The sequence below is a fragment of the Tachysurus vachellii genome, chromosome 6 (genome assembly GCF_030014155.1).
Source record: "Tachysurus vachellii isolate PV-2020 chromosome 6, HZAU_Pvac_v1, whole genome shotgun sequence".
Classification (NCBI taxonomy): domain Eukaryota; kingdom Metazoa; phylum Chordata; class Actinopteri; order Siluriformes; family Bagridae; genus Tachysurus; species Tachysurus vachellii.
The window spans coordinates 4,134,671-4,151,383 of record NC_083465.1 but is presented as its reverse complement, the minus strand read 5'-3'; the positions used below and the strand labels follow the sequence as shown (position 1 = coordinate 4,151,383).

Here is a 16,713-nt window from a genome sequence, read left to right as displayed (position 1 = left end):
CGTTATAGATGCCTTGACCTAACTAAAGCAGGATCCTCCACACTACATGTGCAAATCATAGTCCAGTTTGTAGTTCGTTTAACCAAGCATGGTGCTATTGGGTAACAATTAGGTAATGGTTTTCTACATGACCAACAATCCACTAGTGCTTTAATCCAAATTCAAACTTTGATGCTAATGACACCATCATCACCATCGACGTAGCCAAGCAGAGTCTCTGTAACATATATCTGACATATAAAGGCTTCATCGTCTTCTTCATACCTGCATTGCATCCTGAAACTTTGAATCCAATGGTTTCTGTCATCACTACTTTAACGTCTGATTCCTGACTAAATGGTAAGAAAAATGGTGCTCTTCTGTTTTTGGGACTAAAACCAGACTGTTCTCATATATAATGCTTAAGGTTGTTTTTCTGCACTGGAACCTACTTACACCACAGTAAGGTGTAAGAATGAGACTATCCATATCACAGGAGCTCACAAACAGAATATGGAGAATGATTAGCTAAAACACGCCGCCTGGCGGCCACAGACAGCACAGGACTTATTTGATTTATATATTTATTTTTTTAGACAACACACTAGAAGAAATTGATGAGATGGAGTTGGACGGAAAAGTGGAGAAGTGGAGGTCTGACAGAGATAGTGATTTTTTCCTACTTTAACCAACCGACTTTCTTATTTAATTGATCCTCGGGGAACCGGCGCGATTCCTCCAAGAGCCGCGCGCCTTTAATTGGCTCTCGAGCTCAACTCAGGCAAACAATTAAATCACCGAAAGCTCGCGCGCGGACAGCATTTTTTTACTTTTACACACACACATATATAGACACATACACCCACAGACACACACACACACCCACAGACACACACACAAAGACACACACACATAGACACATACCCCCACATATATACATACACACATATAGACACACACACACACACACACACACACACAGAGCAGCTAACTAAAGTGAAAAAGACGGTCCGTGACGGTTTTCCCACTTCAGCAACCTGTTCCAAAAAAAAAAAAAAAAAAAGACGTTTCTGGCGCCCGCCTCCTTCCTCGCGCACTCACTCACTCAGTCTGCCCGCACACACACACGCACGCACGCACACACACACTCTGTAGCCAACGGAGCGGTAACGCAGTCGCTCCTTCAGACTCGCAGAGAATCTTAATGTCCAGCGAGTCGCGTAAATAACGCCGAAGACCAGCGCGAGACCAAAAACAATCCGTCTTCGGCAACAGTATCATCACCACTGATAAGAAGAAGAAAACTCATCACGGAGTCGCTGTGATGTGGATGTGACATGCTGGGTGTGTCGTATGAACATCATCATAAGAATAACCGGGGAAAAAAACAAAAAACTTTGCGGAAAGAAATGTCTCGGAATCCGGTGTTGCTTTGTTTTTGTGCGCACGAGCGCGTGCCAAGGAGCGTGTTGACATCAGCGCGCGCTGGACTGCGCACCGACCCGGAGATCTGAGTTACTCTTCACTGCTTGCTTTGGTGTTGAAAGTGGATTTATTTACTTATATATATATTTTTTATTTTCTTCGCGTCGCTTTATTTAAATCGACTTTTGTACGTTGACTAAACTGGAAGCGTCGCTTGGAGCTCCCACACCGGAAAAAGGTTTGCTTTAATTTACTAATATTTACGATTCAAGTTCCAAAACTGTCACAGAAATGGACTTTTCCCCTCGTGCACACCGAACCAAATCAGCTCACGCGCGCAAAGAACGAAATAAATCCGAGAAGTAAAAGATCTTTATTTGTATACAGACCTAATAACAAACCTATTATTTCCGTCACACGTAGAAATGTTCAGGAAACTGATACCGGTGGCAACGCACGCGCTTGTGCACAGCCGTCTCTTGTGTTCTGTTCTGGCGCGTGCGGAACGGGACGCGCGGTGGAAGCCGCCTGAGTAACAGACAGGTCCTGGGGAAAAGCATGGCGCGCGCGCGGTGCTGTAATCGCTCATAGTCGAAGTTTACAACGTTGCCTTTAATGCACGTATTATTTATAACTTATAGCCAATTTAATTTTTCTTACAAAAAAAAAAATAATAATGACTGTCAATGCATTAGACATTTTTTTAATCACCTCCCACGCGCCAACTTTGGCATCCCTGCTTTCCTCATTGCACGAACCTCTCGTGCCATTTTATTAAATAATAAGCATTTTTTTTTTATAGACAATGCATTCACAGGTTACTAACAGCTTCTGTAATCTTTTCGATAATCCGTGCATTCGAATGTGAGCACGCCCTTAAGCTCTGCGGATAAAACCCAGGGGCTCTGCTGTATGTGTCCGCGCGCGCGCGTCTCTGTCTCACTCTTGTGTGCTTGTGGCTTCTCCTGCAGGTGATGAAGCATCGCAGCTGAACATGGAGCTTTTCTGGATTTTATTATTCGCCGTCCTGCAGCGCTACGCACGAGCACAAGGGGTTTACGGTAAGAACTTTTTGTTTGCGTAGTGCACGCGCGTAAAACGCATAAGGGAACGCTATAGGAATGGACGTTATAACGCGACATAGCCTAGAGGAAGTGATTTGAATCACAGCGATCCTGCTTCAGGTGGGTTTCTAACAGTAAAGTACAGCGCGTGCAGATTGTTTTTGCACGCATCTTAATCATGCAACAAGGTGTTACATAATACAGTTAACAATAAACTTGGGACAGATTTGGGAATAAGAAGATAAGCGAACCGGAACTGTTCCAAAGCGCACACCGGTGTAATTGTGTAGTTAACCAATAAATCCAGCCGACCAATGGGAGAACGTTTTCAATCAGTGCAGTTTGGAGAGAGAATCTGAGCCAAGTTGTGCGCGTGCGTGCAGAGAGATTGGATTTACACACACTATAAATGGTGCAAAACTTTGGCCTTTACTTTTGCAATGGGTCTTTACTTTGCATCTTTCAGTTAAATGCACCTTTATTTTTATTTAAGGAAGCTTGAAGTTACCTGTAGGTTTACGTCACCCTGTACACCTGAGGGTTTAAGACTAAAACAGAACCACATCTGTGTTTGACATTGACTAATTCTTACCCATACAAGTAGAAGAGGTTTTCCAAGCAGGAACATGGTTAAACCTTTTGAGTTTGAATGACCAGATTTTCTTGATTTATTTTTTATCTATCTTAAAAAATCTGAATCCGAGAGAGATCAAGACAAATAATCCGGCATCACGTGTAGATTATTTCGGATACATGCTATTTAAAAACAACCTTTTATTGAACTGTGCGGAGTTATTAAAAAAGTCGCATTATGTAGGATGGGTATGTAGAAGATTTGATCCCAAAATGCATGTGTTTCCTACACCAGGAAGCTCAACCCAAACCTCTCCAAACACTGTGATTAACAAAAGACACTTAAAAAAAAAAAAAAAAAGAAACTATTCAAATTAGCAGCTGAACATATAGCAGGACTCGGAGTGTAACGTACATGACGTCCGTCATTGAGTTTTTAGGATGTTGTAGATTATGGAGCTAAACTTTGGACACCGACCGCAATTAGCTAAGGAGTGTGTGCAGTGTCGAGCGCTGCTTAGCTAGCATATCATAAGTTGTTGTTTTTCTTGTTGTGGTCAGAAATGCGGTCAGTGTCTGACAGCCAGTGTGTACGATAAAGATATGAACATGCTCGGAGTGGAAGTTACAACACGGATGAAATTGACCGAATTAGGGTTTGGTCTTTATCAGTGCCGTAAGCGTGCGATCAATCATCCTGACTAATTATCATGACGTCCATAATCAAAGAACAATGTTTGTGAACTGAGATGAAATGAAATCATCTGGGATTCAGGGAACTCCGATTCGTTGAGCGTATTCTGAAAGCGTGTGCCGTTTTAATTCGATTCTGCGAAGGAGCTTTGATGAAGGATGTGCAGGCATTAAATTGACCGTTTTCTTTTGTTCTATGAACCTCGAAGAGGATGGACGGCGTTTACGGCCGTTCCGTTTGCAGCTCGGCTTAATAAAGTGCTGCTAGGCTTGCCCCTTAATTTGCTTCTTAATTAATCAAGTAATTGGCCTCTAATGAGCCTAGTGGGCATTACTGCTCCCAAATGGATAGGTCATGCATCCATCAGCCTGGGGGACAAACTCCATGTCCTTGTCTGAGAGAGAGAGAGAGAGAGAGAGAGAGAGGGAGAAGGGAAAGAAAGCGAAGCTGTATCGTGTCTCTGATCTGATATGCTGGAGGGGGGGGGGGGTTCTGGCATTGATTCAGATCAATGAAAGGCTCTTTTGCCTGATCACCTTTATCCTTCTATTCCGATCAGAGCGGTGTCTTCCACGATAACTCGGGCCCCGTCCATCCGCAGCTGACTCACTGAATGGTCTGATGATAGAAATCATATTCTGTGGCCTTCAGTGTCAGCGGCTGAATAGTGATAGGGGATTTTGGACTGACATGTGAAACAGCGCTCTACTCCACCACCATCGTCATCATCATCATCACATGAATTGAGGAATATCTTTTGAGTGCTCCAGTACAACCAGGAGAAAATCAAAGGCAAAGATGTTTTTATTTATTCCTTTAAAACAAAATTAGCCAATATTCAGCAGCGCTGTGGAGGAACAGTATAGCTGTAGGGTATGGGGTTCGATCCAGAGCTCTGGTCTCCTATCTGGTTTGTGTGTATGTGTGTGTGTGTCTGTGTGTGTGTGTTTCCTCTGCTTTTTACCCATCTCACAAAAACTCATCATTGCGTTTTGGAAGTTTCCTGTAAGGAAGTTCAGAAAGGAAATGAGGACACGAGGAAGTAAGAAACCTCACGTTCACCTAACGAGACATTCTTGCTCGAGAAGCAGTCGCCTTTAAGAGACTTCGGTTAGTTGAAAGCGACTTAGAAGTAATAATGACGCATTTCCGACCTTTATTAGGTGTTTAGTTAATAAAAATGATAATATCTTAATATCTACCTAGAGTTCCACATGTTCTCCACATGTCTTGTGGGTTTCAACTAGGTCCTCTAGAGTCCTGTTACCTCCAAAAAACAAACAAACCAAAAAACATACTTCTAAGTGTACTGGTGACTCTAAATTGCCCCTGAGTGTGACTCAGTGTGTGTATGTGTGATGTAAAGCGATGAGCACCTACAGTACGTGGAGTCTTTTCCCGCCTCACGCACAGGTTCTTCCAGGATCAGCTTGTCAAGATGAAGCAGATTCTGGATCAGTTGTAGCCTGTAATCTTGGAGCTTCTACTATAGTTCATTTAACCCTGAGTGGTCCGTATTTAGCTTGAGTTTCTGCGTGTATTTTCTCTTCGTCTAAAAGCACGCTCTCGCTTCCTTTTCAAGGCGGAACAAAAACCCGAGGCGCGCTTTCAAGTCGGTAACCTTTTAAAAGAAGGTTCGCAGGAGAAAGGCCACCGCTGAGGTTTTAGCTAGTGATGAGTGGTTACCAACAAGTGCTGACCTTTTCATTGAACTCTGGTTAAAGCGAATCCTTTCTTGCGCTCGAGACCGGCTGGCATTATGGAATGGAACAGCATTGTGTGTGTGTGTGCGAGTGTGTGTGTGTGTGTGTCGAAGAACAGTTGGCATGCTATGACTAATGCATGAGGATGAGCGAGCCACATAAACTATACACACGTTCCTTTCTCTCCTTATTCTCTCACATTCTCACTCTCACTTACTCATTCTTAATTCCCAGCCGTTCATCTCACGTCCTCATCGCTCGCTTGTTTTCATGTAATTAGTTTTTCCGTGCCAAGCTTCTCTCCTTTACGCTCGCCCTCGTATCTTATCGTCCTTTTTTCCATTCGACTCGCGTCCACATGCTCTCGCGCTCGCGCTCTACTCTCACGCTGGTGGAAGGACAGCGTGTGCTCACTGTGTTCTCTAGCACAGGTGGGATCTAATATTTTTGGATAGCTTTATAATTGACCAAAACCGTAGGGAAGCACTGTGCTGCTTTCAGCTGTGGACTGACAGAAAGCAGGTTTCCACTACACCAGGCTTCAATTACTCTGGGTAATTTAAAACAGCTAAAAGTTGATGAGCTGGAACACTCTTAGCACTACTGCAGCGCTCTTCTGGATTGTTCCGCTTTGTCGAAAGCTTTGCTCAATAACTCCAGCATAGACTGGCAGATTAAAACAGAAACTTCTTCACAAAATTCCCGCATCTCGCCATGCCTTGCTTACGAAACGCTTTCTATCGACCCAACATCTCTTAACGGTACAGTTTCCATCTAGATCCCTGTGTAGAACTTGACAAAGTACAGATGAAACTGTCCTTAAGTACGCAATAATAATACGATTCGGAAGAATGAATTAGGGCCTTTTTACACCTGGTCACTTCATGTGTTTTCTCTGATCCGATAGCTATCTGATTTGTTAAAACTGTTCCATTTACATTAGGCCACATAAATGCGTTTTGGCGAATCGGATATCAATCCGATCTTTCTACTCCCGCCCAAAATGCAAATATCATTTCCGGGGTAATTGAAATGGAACACGCTTTGGTGTATGCGGTTTTCAGAATGCAATCAGCAAGAAACTTGTTATGACGGTTATGCTACAAAAAACACCTGCGATTGACCTACTTTCCGTTTGGGAGGAGTATAGCGCTGACGTATGTGGCTTGAACAACCACATTCATTTACACTTGTCCAGTTTCATCTGAAACGCGTCCCAGACCACCTCCTGAAGTGGTTTAAACGATCGGATTTATATCCGGCTCGACGTTTCGGAGGGCATTTAGACCTGGTCTTTTTACCATCGGATAGCTATCAGATCACAGAAAACGCATGAAGTGACCAGGTGTAAAAACCCCCTTATATACATTTAAACGTACTCAGGAAAGCAAAACAAAAATAAATAATCCAGACATTTAGTCAATCTGCTAAAAAAAAATTAATACAAAAGGGACAATTTGTCTTTTCAACTGTTTAGGCAGCATTAGCAATGAAAACAGAACTAGGTAGCAAACTAGCCAAACTTTAAAGCTATGAATTTGAATGAAAGCAAACTCCCTCTTTCTTTCTCTCTCTCTCTCACACTCTCTCTCTCTCTCTCTCTCTCTCTCTCTCTCTCTCTCTCTCTCTCTCTCTCTCTCACACACACACACGCACAAAATCTGGCTAATTTTACCAAAAATGTAACAGAAAATTTTAATAAAACTAACTATCATTTTTCTATTGGGGGAAAAACAATAACAAGTGAAAAACAGAAACGCTGAACATTTATTCTCGAATATGAACTTTTAAAATTAATGGTGACTTGTTCAGGTCAAAGTGAAATTGTAAACAGTAATATGTCATTTGAGATGCAGCTTCTTTTAGACCTGAAAGTCTCCTTGTTTTGTTCTACGCTTAGCGTCCATACCATCGCCGTTGGTTGGCTGCTAATGGACGCCGATGGTTACTATGGAAACGGGGTAGGCTTGGGAAGCAGGCGTCTCCAGCATTGCGTTTGTATAAACCTAGCGTTACTGTGTTACGATCCAATTACTGCACGTGTATAAATAACGACGCCCTTGTTCGGTTTATTTCCCTAAAAAAGTTTTCAGTTTTATGAACTCGTTTGTTTAACGTCTCGACCGAACGCAATCCAAAACGACAAATCCGTAAAGGAAGACATGCATTAATAGTTATTCATTATTTAATTAATGCAATATTATTGAATTCCCTTTCAAAAGAAGAGTACAGCGTTTGTGTAGTAGCTGAGGCGCTGCAGTGGCTGAGCTGTATTATTAGAACATTGTTGTTTTCCAGCTCTCTTTTTCCTTTTATGGAGTTTCGTAGGCGTCTCTGACTGTACTGTAAATCAGCAATGCAGTGAATTATTGAAATCTCTGGGAATCTGGAAGAGGCTTTCAATTTGGTTCGAAAACGTCTACACACACAAGCTGCACACAAGGATGGAACTCCTTCTAGATGTCCGAGACAATTAATGACATCGACTGATTTTTCGGACTCGTTTCAGTTCAGTAAAGTTTGTAGACCGAGACACGGTCGCTAGTCGGCGAGCCCAAACATGCGAGGTGAGAGACAATAGATACGATATAGTGTGCTTGTGTGTGTGTGTGTGTGTGTGTGTGTGTGTGGAGAGAGGTGTTGCTTTCGAATGAGTGTTTTGATGTGTTTCCGCTGCAAGCAGACATTTCTGTTCAGCAGGGAAAAGCACACAGATGTCTTTGAGAACACAAGCCTTGGGTGCTTTCCAAGCTCCTGTGTTGTGTTTTCTGCTTAATAATACCACAGAGAAAAAGATTGATGTTTATATCATTAAGAATTATTAATACAGGTTAAAGCCATGTTTTCTGACAGGAAACACACTCGGACGCGTCACCTTTCGTCCGTATTTTTTCCTTTTCTCTACCCCCACCCTCGACGATCCTCCATTTCTTTTCCGTGTTGCTTTCTTGCTGCTCGACTCCGTATCAACCCAACCTGTTCCAAAGCTGTCTGCATTATTAATGCTTTCCTGTCACTTTTTGACTAGAACTGGGGCACGGTTGTAGACCAGACGTAGGAAGGCGCTTGAGCGTCGGTTCAGATTTAATTTTCATCACGGTTGAGAGAAGAGTGTGAGAAAACAGTCACAGCTTTAACTTGTGAGCAAAAAAATTCCCAGCGCTCGCAAACTTGTTCACATGGATAAACATGGGTGTAACGTTGAACTACACAGAGACACATCTGAGTATCATGTGCACAAGAGTAGAAGCTAAGATCAAACTGCTAAATGATTCACTTAGTGGAAGCGGTATATGTGTGTTAGCTTGGGAAACGTTCCTCTTGGACCTTCCTCTTGGAAACCTCAGCCGTACAAATGCCGTAGAGGTTCCCCATAATACCATAGTTTATAAATAAAGCAATATTTTAAAACAGTTTTCTCCATTTCACTTTTAAAATGCTAGAATGTGCGCTCGAGATTAAAGCTAAATAGAAATATTTCAGGTCAGAACTGAACTTCTAACTGAACTTCTACTAACTGAACTTAGAATTTCACACATGAACGGCGTTTCCAGGCCAACTAACACTAACACACACACACACACACACACACACACACAGTATGTGGTGGGAACTAGAAGACTAATGTTACATTTACACATACAGTTACTCGCGGTAACAAAACGACCAGTGGTCGTGTTCAAATTTCCCTCCAGAACGGTTCATTTAAGCTGCTAATTACATCACCAACTGATAAATATTGTTCCCATGGCAACCAGTACTAGAAGTCTTGTAGATTGTGACTCGAGTTAACAAAACGACCAGTGGGCGTGTCCAAATTTCCCTCCAGAACGGTTCATTGAAGCTGCTAATTACATCACCCACTGATAAATATTGTTTCCATGGCAACCAGTACTAGAAATCTTGTAGATTGTGACTCGCGGTAACAAAACGACCAGTGGGCGTGTCCAAATTTCCCTCCAGAACGGTTCATTTAGCTTCTAATTACATCACCCACTGATAAATATTGTTCCCATGGCAACCAGTACTAGAAATCTTGTAGATTTCTTCAAAGAAATCTGAATAGAAGACAAAGGCAACAAATCCTGAAGATGTACTTAATACAGAGCTGTCATGGAGTTAAACGTCACGATCTAGCTAGTTTAGTTTAGCTCAATCAGCTAGTGGCTGGCTTGCTGGACATGTTTGGGATCTGACCCGAAAAATCCAAATCTCACATAATCTCACATAATCCGAGGATAGTCAAGGACGCTCACGTATCTTCGCTGTCTCAGTCATTGCTGCGAAGTATTTGTTGTCTAAAGTATCGAACGTCTTCAGGAAGCTGCTGCGTATTGATTGAGTTTTGAAATCGAGTTCAAATTTGCACATGCTGTGTTTTAATTGGCTTACAGACTTCCAAGGATAAAGTAGTCAAAAACTCAACTACTACGATTTAATTATTCTCAAAAATGATAACAGCCCATAATACTAAAGATCTTAGATTCAGTTTACTTTTGACCTGGATATCGGTGAGAAACGGTTACGGTGTTGGGCGAAGAAAAAAACACAGCAGGAAACTGGGGCAGTCGTCCTGCACGTTCTCACAGTGTATCGTCTAGAAAGTGAGCCAGGTCAAGACAGTCACTCTCTTGTAGTGTGCCTTGCTTAAAAAAAAGAAAAAAAAAAAGGATTGTTGGAGAAATACAGTATGTTTATAAAGGATAGTTTTACATAGGACACACTGGGTGCTTTTACAACAGAAATGTTGGAGAGAGACCGTACTATGAATGACGAGGGACATCAGGACAGTGTTGTGTCCTGAGGATTGATCCTTGTTTTAAAAATATGTTTATTTTATCACCAGTTTAACCTTTGGTCTGTGTTTTACACTGTAATTTTCACAGGAAGTCAAGACGGACATATTGCGTGGCATCACACTTTTACAAGTGTTATAGAAGAAGCCTTTATTTTTGTTACATATACAGTACATTACAGCACAGTAAACTTATTTCTTCGCATACACCAACTTTGGAGGTTGGGGTCAGTGCACAGGGGTCAGCCATGATACAGCACCCCGGGAGCAGGGAAGGTTAAGGGCCTTGCTCAAGGGCCCAACAGTAGCAGCTTGGCAGTGCTGGGGCTTGAACCCTGATCCTTCAATCAACAACCCAGAGCCTTAATTGCTTGTACCACCACTGCTCTATTTTTTATTTCATGGGGAGTTTAATGAAGGTGGTCTTCCCTGTGCATCCGCTAGAGGTTTCCTGTCCTGGCGCACACATTCTAATCTCAACCAGAGGAACAGCGAACAATATTTCTATTTGTATTTGTGTCTCAGATAATGAAATTTGTATGCACTTTATTCCGACCGCCTGCCTCTGACATTACTATTACATTGCACGCAAACGCCACAGTGAGTTTTAGACGTTTTAAACGAATGTACGACGCGCACGGCAGGCATCCTTGCGTAAATATAAAAAATGGTGGTGGACAGAAATGTATATTTAGAAAGTAAGAGATGAGACATTGTGTAGTTTCCATGTCTTCCATTGTCACTGTGATATACATACCAACTGGTTTTAGTAGAAAAAAATAAGGATTAAAAAACGGGGTAAATAGTGCGCGTACTGAGTGATGTTTCACTCACTGACAGCCAACACGGCGGCATGGAAACGTTTCTTCACCACGACGGAACCTCACCGGCGCCGACGGAAGCCTTTGATGCATATTTCACATCGTATTGATTTATCACGCTTATTATATTCTCTCTGAAATTTGATGAGAGATTACACTCGAACCAGGCGCTTTGTCGTGTATCCCTGCTGAGATTAGGCAAAATAACGGAGGGACAGTTTGACATATTTGTACATCTTGCCTTCAATTATTTAAAAAAAATTTTTGGATCCTCTACTATAATCGTGTGCGAGATTTCTATTCGACTGGATGCACGCGCACAATTCCAGAGTGATCTTCTTCTTGGTTATTTTCTTGGGAATAGCCGTGCGCGAGCAGCTTGTTTAGATTCCTTGATTGCTTTGGAAGTGCCGCACAAGATCACGGGTTTCAGTACCCCTTTCGATCGCGCCGACGTTTATGTAATTGGATGCTTTCCTGCCATTTATTGTAAAAGCTGCCTTTTGCTTTTCATGCCTCCCACACGCCGCTGAGTCAGACGAACTCTCCGTTTACACTCCAGCGCCTCATCTTGCACACATCTGAGCGTGGCTAGGCGAATAAAATCCGTGAATTTTTTGTGATCAAATTTGAGAAAAAATATGACAATGACAATAGCCCTATTCGGACGGGATTAGTTTTACGTGGGGACGTGGGGGTAAAGTAATTATTACCAGAGCTTCTCAGTGATTTTAGTCCCGTCCGAATGTGCCATCTCGGTAATCATTACGGACAATGTCAGTAAAGATTACGGTGACTTTTACCTTCTGTAAAAAGGTCCTGAAAAATGACCTCAGGTAATACTAATCCCTTCCGAATAGACCCGCTGTAAATATGTACGGTACAATTCCGTCATTTCCTGTTTAAAAGTAGTTTTTGGCAAGTTTTGCAAGCATGGAGGCGCCATGTTGTCTGTTTGCGCACGTGATAATAGGAAGCAACGTCATACGCACATGACGACAAGGAGGTTACTGTGGTGCGTAAAGCGAGTTACCCCAACCACTTCTGCTAGTTTTACTGAGATGTCTTGTCCCGTGCGAATTTTCCAATTAATATTACAGACGTCCTGAGGTAAAATTGCATTACTCCACGTCCCCACGTAAAACTAATCCCGTCCGAATAGGGCTAATGACAATTTATTTATATAGCACAGTTACTTACAACACAGTTACTTACAACGACCAATGTGCTTTCCATTAGGTACTGTAATTAAAAACAGAAAAACACACAACAAAACAAACAGAAAAATCATACAGATAACCCATCAGCCATATGCTTTTGAAAATAAAAATGTCTTTAGCCTGGACTTAAAAATATTAAGAGAAGAGGCTTGTCTAATGGACAGTGGCAAGGCGTTCCAGAGCCTGGGGGCAGCAATACAAAAAGCACGATCTCCCCTGCACTTAAGCCTCGACTTTGGGGTAAACGATAGATCCTGGTTGGAAGACCGAAGGGATCTAGTGGGTTGATACGCAGTCAATAACTCACTGAGATAAGGGGGGCCAAACCATTTAGAGATTTATAAACGAGGAGCAAAATTTTAAAATCCCCCTTAAAAAAAATCACGGAAAATATTCCGTAACAAAAACGGTTGCGTAACTATCCGTGATTTAACTGCGTTAAATTTTCTTAATGATTGTTAATAATTTTAATTCTCAGCCCGGGGTGTTTGATTTAAATTACGGCTTTAAAACACACGCTCAAATCATCACCTCAGCAAAGAAATCACGTTTTTTCAAACTATACATTTTCCCTTAAATCCGACTAACCACTATATCCATTTTTTTTCCCACACATTTTCGTTGCAGTAGGTATTAGAAACATCTTTTAACAGAAAGCCCCTTAAACCACCTCAGGATACCTGAATCATATTTTCTGAACAATCTGTGGCGCACGAGGTCCAGGACCTCCGTCGCTTGGTATCGATTTGTACTTCACTATCAGGGTCAGCCTTGTGTTATGCAATCTAAACCATATCCTGGACTGGAGAAGGCTTAAAATGATGACAAATTCTGAATCTTTCTATATAGTTGGACATAAGGAACAAGTCAGGGGGTCGGACAGGACGTTTCCTGAACCGACCAGAAATGGAAGTGTCTGCAATTTTAAATATTTATACACAAAGTGTTTAAAGCAGTACTACTTGTGCTACATCTTGACACCATTTTGGAACAACTTTCCAGGAGAATTCGGCATATTATGTAAAATCTGTGCAAAGTTTTATACAGCAGAGTGAAAGCCTGAACAACGTGAACGAATAGAGAGTTTAATTTCCTGTTTCTGTGCCCACATTAGACAGCGATGTCTGAGACTCGCTTGCCTTTATAGTGGCTCTTTTTTTTTGTCCTCTCCAAATTGCTATTACTGGTCATTGTACAGTTTTGTGTGATAGACGTATATAGAGGCAGATAGAGGCTAGTGAACCTATGTGAGGAATAAAACACTCAAGGTCTGCGGTTATAGGAGTCCAGCAATACCTCTTTCAGCATAGAGGTGTAGCAACATGTTGTACCTTTACATTTAAGAGCAAGGTAAGAGGCGGCATAGCTCTGTTCTCACGTCCTTATGACACGTCCATATGGACTGATGCAACCACGATAAACCTCCACTTAAGTGACGGGGAGATTAAAATGTGAAGAACGCTATCGATCCGGCACTCTTATCTCTGGCGTGCGGAGAAAGCACGCTCGCGACTAGCCGAGCATTGGCAATTTCTGAACCTGTTGTTTAATGATTATGTGACAAAGAAACAGAATTTTGTAAGGAAAAACGTGTTAGTAAGTAAATAGAAACCTTTAGCGAAGGGTAGATCAATTCTATACGTTTGGTAAACTTACACACGTTCGTTTTGTTTTAAAACAGTGCATTTTTTACACGTAGATGTCCCAGTCTGTTCTGTTGTCCTGCATCTGAATCGTATCATGCGTATTGTTTACATAGGCTTAAGTAGGCCGTTGTTTTGTGCCCTCTGTAGTGTGCATACACTATATAGTGGAATAGCTTAGCCTAGCCTAGCTTAGCCTAGCCGGGAAATTGTTTCTTTCTTTTCTGTCCAAGCTGAACAGCAAAGCATAACATAAAAAGCTTGTAAAATGAACCAGGACTGATTTTCTGTTACCGTGTCATCGCCTGACACGAGCTGATCCTGACTGAGTCCTGCTTGAATCTCCAGTCTAGACCAGAAGTATGTATGTAATCTGCCTTGTCACGCGTTACATGCCGGTCCTGTCGATATTTTCTCGTACGCCGTATTTTGTGAGGTGTGTAAGAAGTGTAAATTCCCTTCCGCTCAACAGCTGGACTAGACGTTTTCCACCAAGCTGGCACGAGGCTCTCAACTTCACAGTAGGCCCAGCGCTAGGGTAAAAGCCCCGTTTAACTTCCGCAGAGCAGCTTAGTAGGACCTCGGCTCCCATCTGTAATTTATCAAACGGAGACGTCAGACAAGCTGTGGAAAATTCCTGAAATTGCAGATTGTATCCTGCATTTATCTGCCCTTTTTGTCTGTGCGTGGGAGGGTTAATGCGCGTGTGGATACACACTGTGCAGGTGTTTCTGTTTTATGTCTGAAGGGTGTTTATTCTCTCTCTTGCTGTTTTTTTTTTTCCCTTCTCTTTCCTCCTCCAAGAGGTCTATACAAACACCATCCTCTAGTCATTTATCAGTAAGCCCTGCCTATTGATTAGGCTTTGTTTGTTGTAATTTATGCTTGATGAATGCTGCTGCTGCTGTGTGTGTGTGTGTGTGTGTGTGTTAAAATGTATTAAAATTGGTCTTAAAGCATTGGTCAGAGCTGTGGTGACTTTAAAACACAATCCTGGTGACACTATGCAAATAAGGACCACCAGTTCATCACAGTCCAACACACATACATATACACGCACACATCTAGGGGTAATTTAGAGTCACTAATCCATCTACCAGGAGGTGGAAACTGAAGTACTTGGAAAAAACCCACATAGACAAAGAGTTCATCTGAAGCTCCACAGAGACCGTAACCCGAGCTCAGGATCGAAAACAGGGACAACGCTACCCGCTACGCCACCACGCCGTCCCTCCGCCCCAACTCCAGCTCCTGTTACAGATACCTCACTGTCGTCTCCAGAGTTGATCTAAAGTAAGCATCATACGGCGGTTCTCCGTATCTGGAAGAGGAAATTGATCGTCAGCATTTTGAGTTTTTTTTTTTCTTTTTTTCCGAAACTGACTTTAACAGTTAGGCAGATAGAAATCTGTGAGGATCCTGAACCTGGATGCAAAATAATAAACGAATCGTTAACCATAAACTCATGATGTTGATGATACTTGCGCCTGAAATGTCCACCAGAACGAAAGGGTTTGTCGTTCCGTGAGAAAGCCGTTGTATTAGATGTCTAGCAAGGCTAGATGTAGTATAGAAATGCCACTGTCAAGCTCATCGGTCGAAATCAGTTAACTGCCTCGACGGGGTTCGTTTGAATTATTACTAATTTACTTATCTACTTACTAACTACTTATCATCAATCAGAAATTACTATCTAAATCATTGACTAGCATTGGAATGCAAATCACACCATTTTAACGCCCGCTAACCTACACGGCGTCTCAGCTGTTTAAATTTTTAGTCACGTGTCTGCGTATTATGAATCAGTTCTGATATTCATTGGTCTCTATCGGTCGTGATCTGTTTCTCTCCGAACTACTCGCTGTGATTTAGCTGCAGTTAAACTGGTTAACACTCAGACCTGCCATCTGGGACCCACACACACACACACACACACACACTGATCACTAATTAAGTCGGAGACAGCAGTGAGCAAGCCGAGAGCTGATCTGAGAGCTTGTGCATGATAAGAAGGACTAGACACCCAGCTCATATAAAAGCGTGCCTAGAAATCCAGACGTGCGCTAGATTCGCAAATCCTGTTGGATTGACGCAATATGAAAAAAGGTGATGTATTAGAAACGGATCATGTCGTCTTCTGGATATCGCGACGATGTAAGGTTGCGTAGCGATTAAATCGCACAAGCCTGACTTCAACATAACTAATAAAAAAACATGGATGAAATTTTGAAAATTTCTTCCATTTCTTTTTCTTCTATTAAACAACAATCTAACTGCACTCTCAATACCACCCCCCTCCCCACCCCTCCAAAAAAATCTCAACAAAAACACACAACAAACATTTCAATATTAAACATGTTTCTTATGTTTCCATAAAGTCAGCTTCGGAGTAAACCACAGTCATTGCTGAGGAACACGTTTGTGACCAACGGCAAGATTTCCTTGTGGATAACCAAGAGATGTTGCTTCATATGGAACGATGGTGTATGGTCAAGCACACTAGTGGGAAAATCCCAGGTAGAAGGACAAAGAATGAGAAATCAACGAAATAAGTAACAAGCAACTCTCCGTTGGTCCGAGGTGACTTTTTATTACTGGTCATCAGCACGGTTTTTAGCCCTCGTGCCCTCGGTTCAGGGCCTTTGGGTTGAAAACCGAACCCATCGTAAGCTCCAGATAATTGCAGTTCTGCTCCATAGAGCCTCTCTTTTCCCTCCTCCAATTTTAATAATGCACTTTGCATCCGATCAGGGGACTTGTTCTCTCGTTCTAGCTTTCCTCTTTATTGCCTTTCCA

At 42.2% G+C, this 16,713-nt stretch overlaps 1 protein-coding gene across 1 annotated transcript in view; it reads left to right on the top strand.

Annotated features, from left to right (window-relative positions):
* Positions 1–1,533: 1,533 nt before the first annotated feature.
* LOC132846967 (MAM domain-containing glycosylphosphatidylinositol anchor protein 1) overlaps positions 1,534–16,713 on the top strand; it is a 187,379-nt gene continuing 172,199 nt past the window's right edge. The window contains exons 1-2 of the mRNA XM_060871801.1: positions 1,534–1,642; positions 2,376–2,465. Of these exons, the coding sequence (XP_060727784.1) occupies positions 2,399–2,465 (67 nt within the window). The 5' untranslated portion in view covers positions 1,534–1,642; positions 2,376–2,398. The remainder of the gene's footprint in view (positions 1,643–2,375; positions 2,466–16,713) is intronic.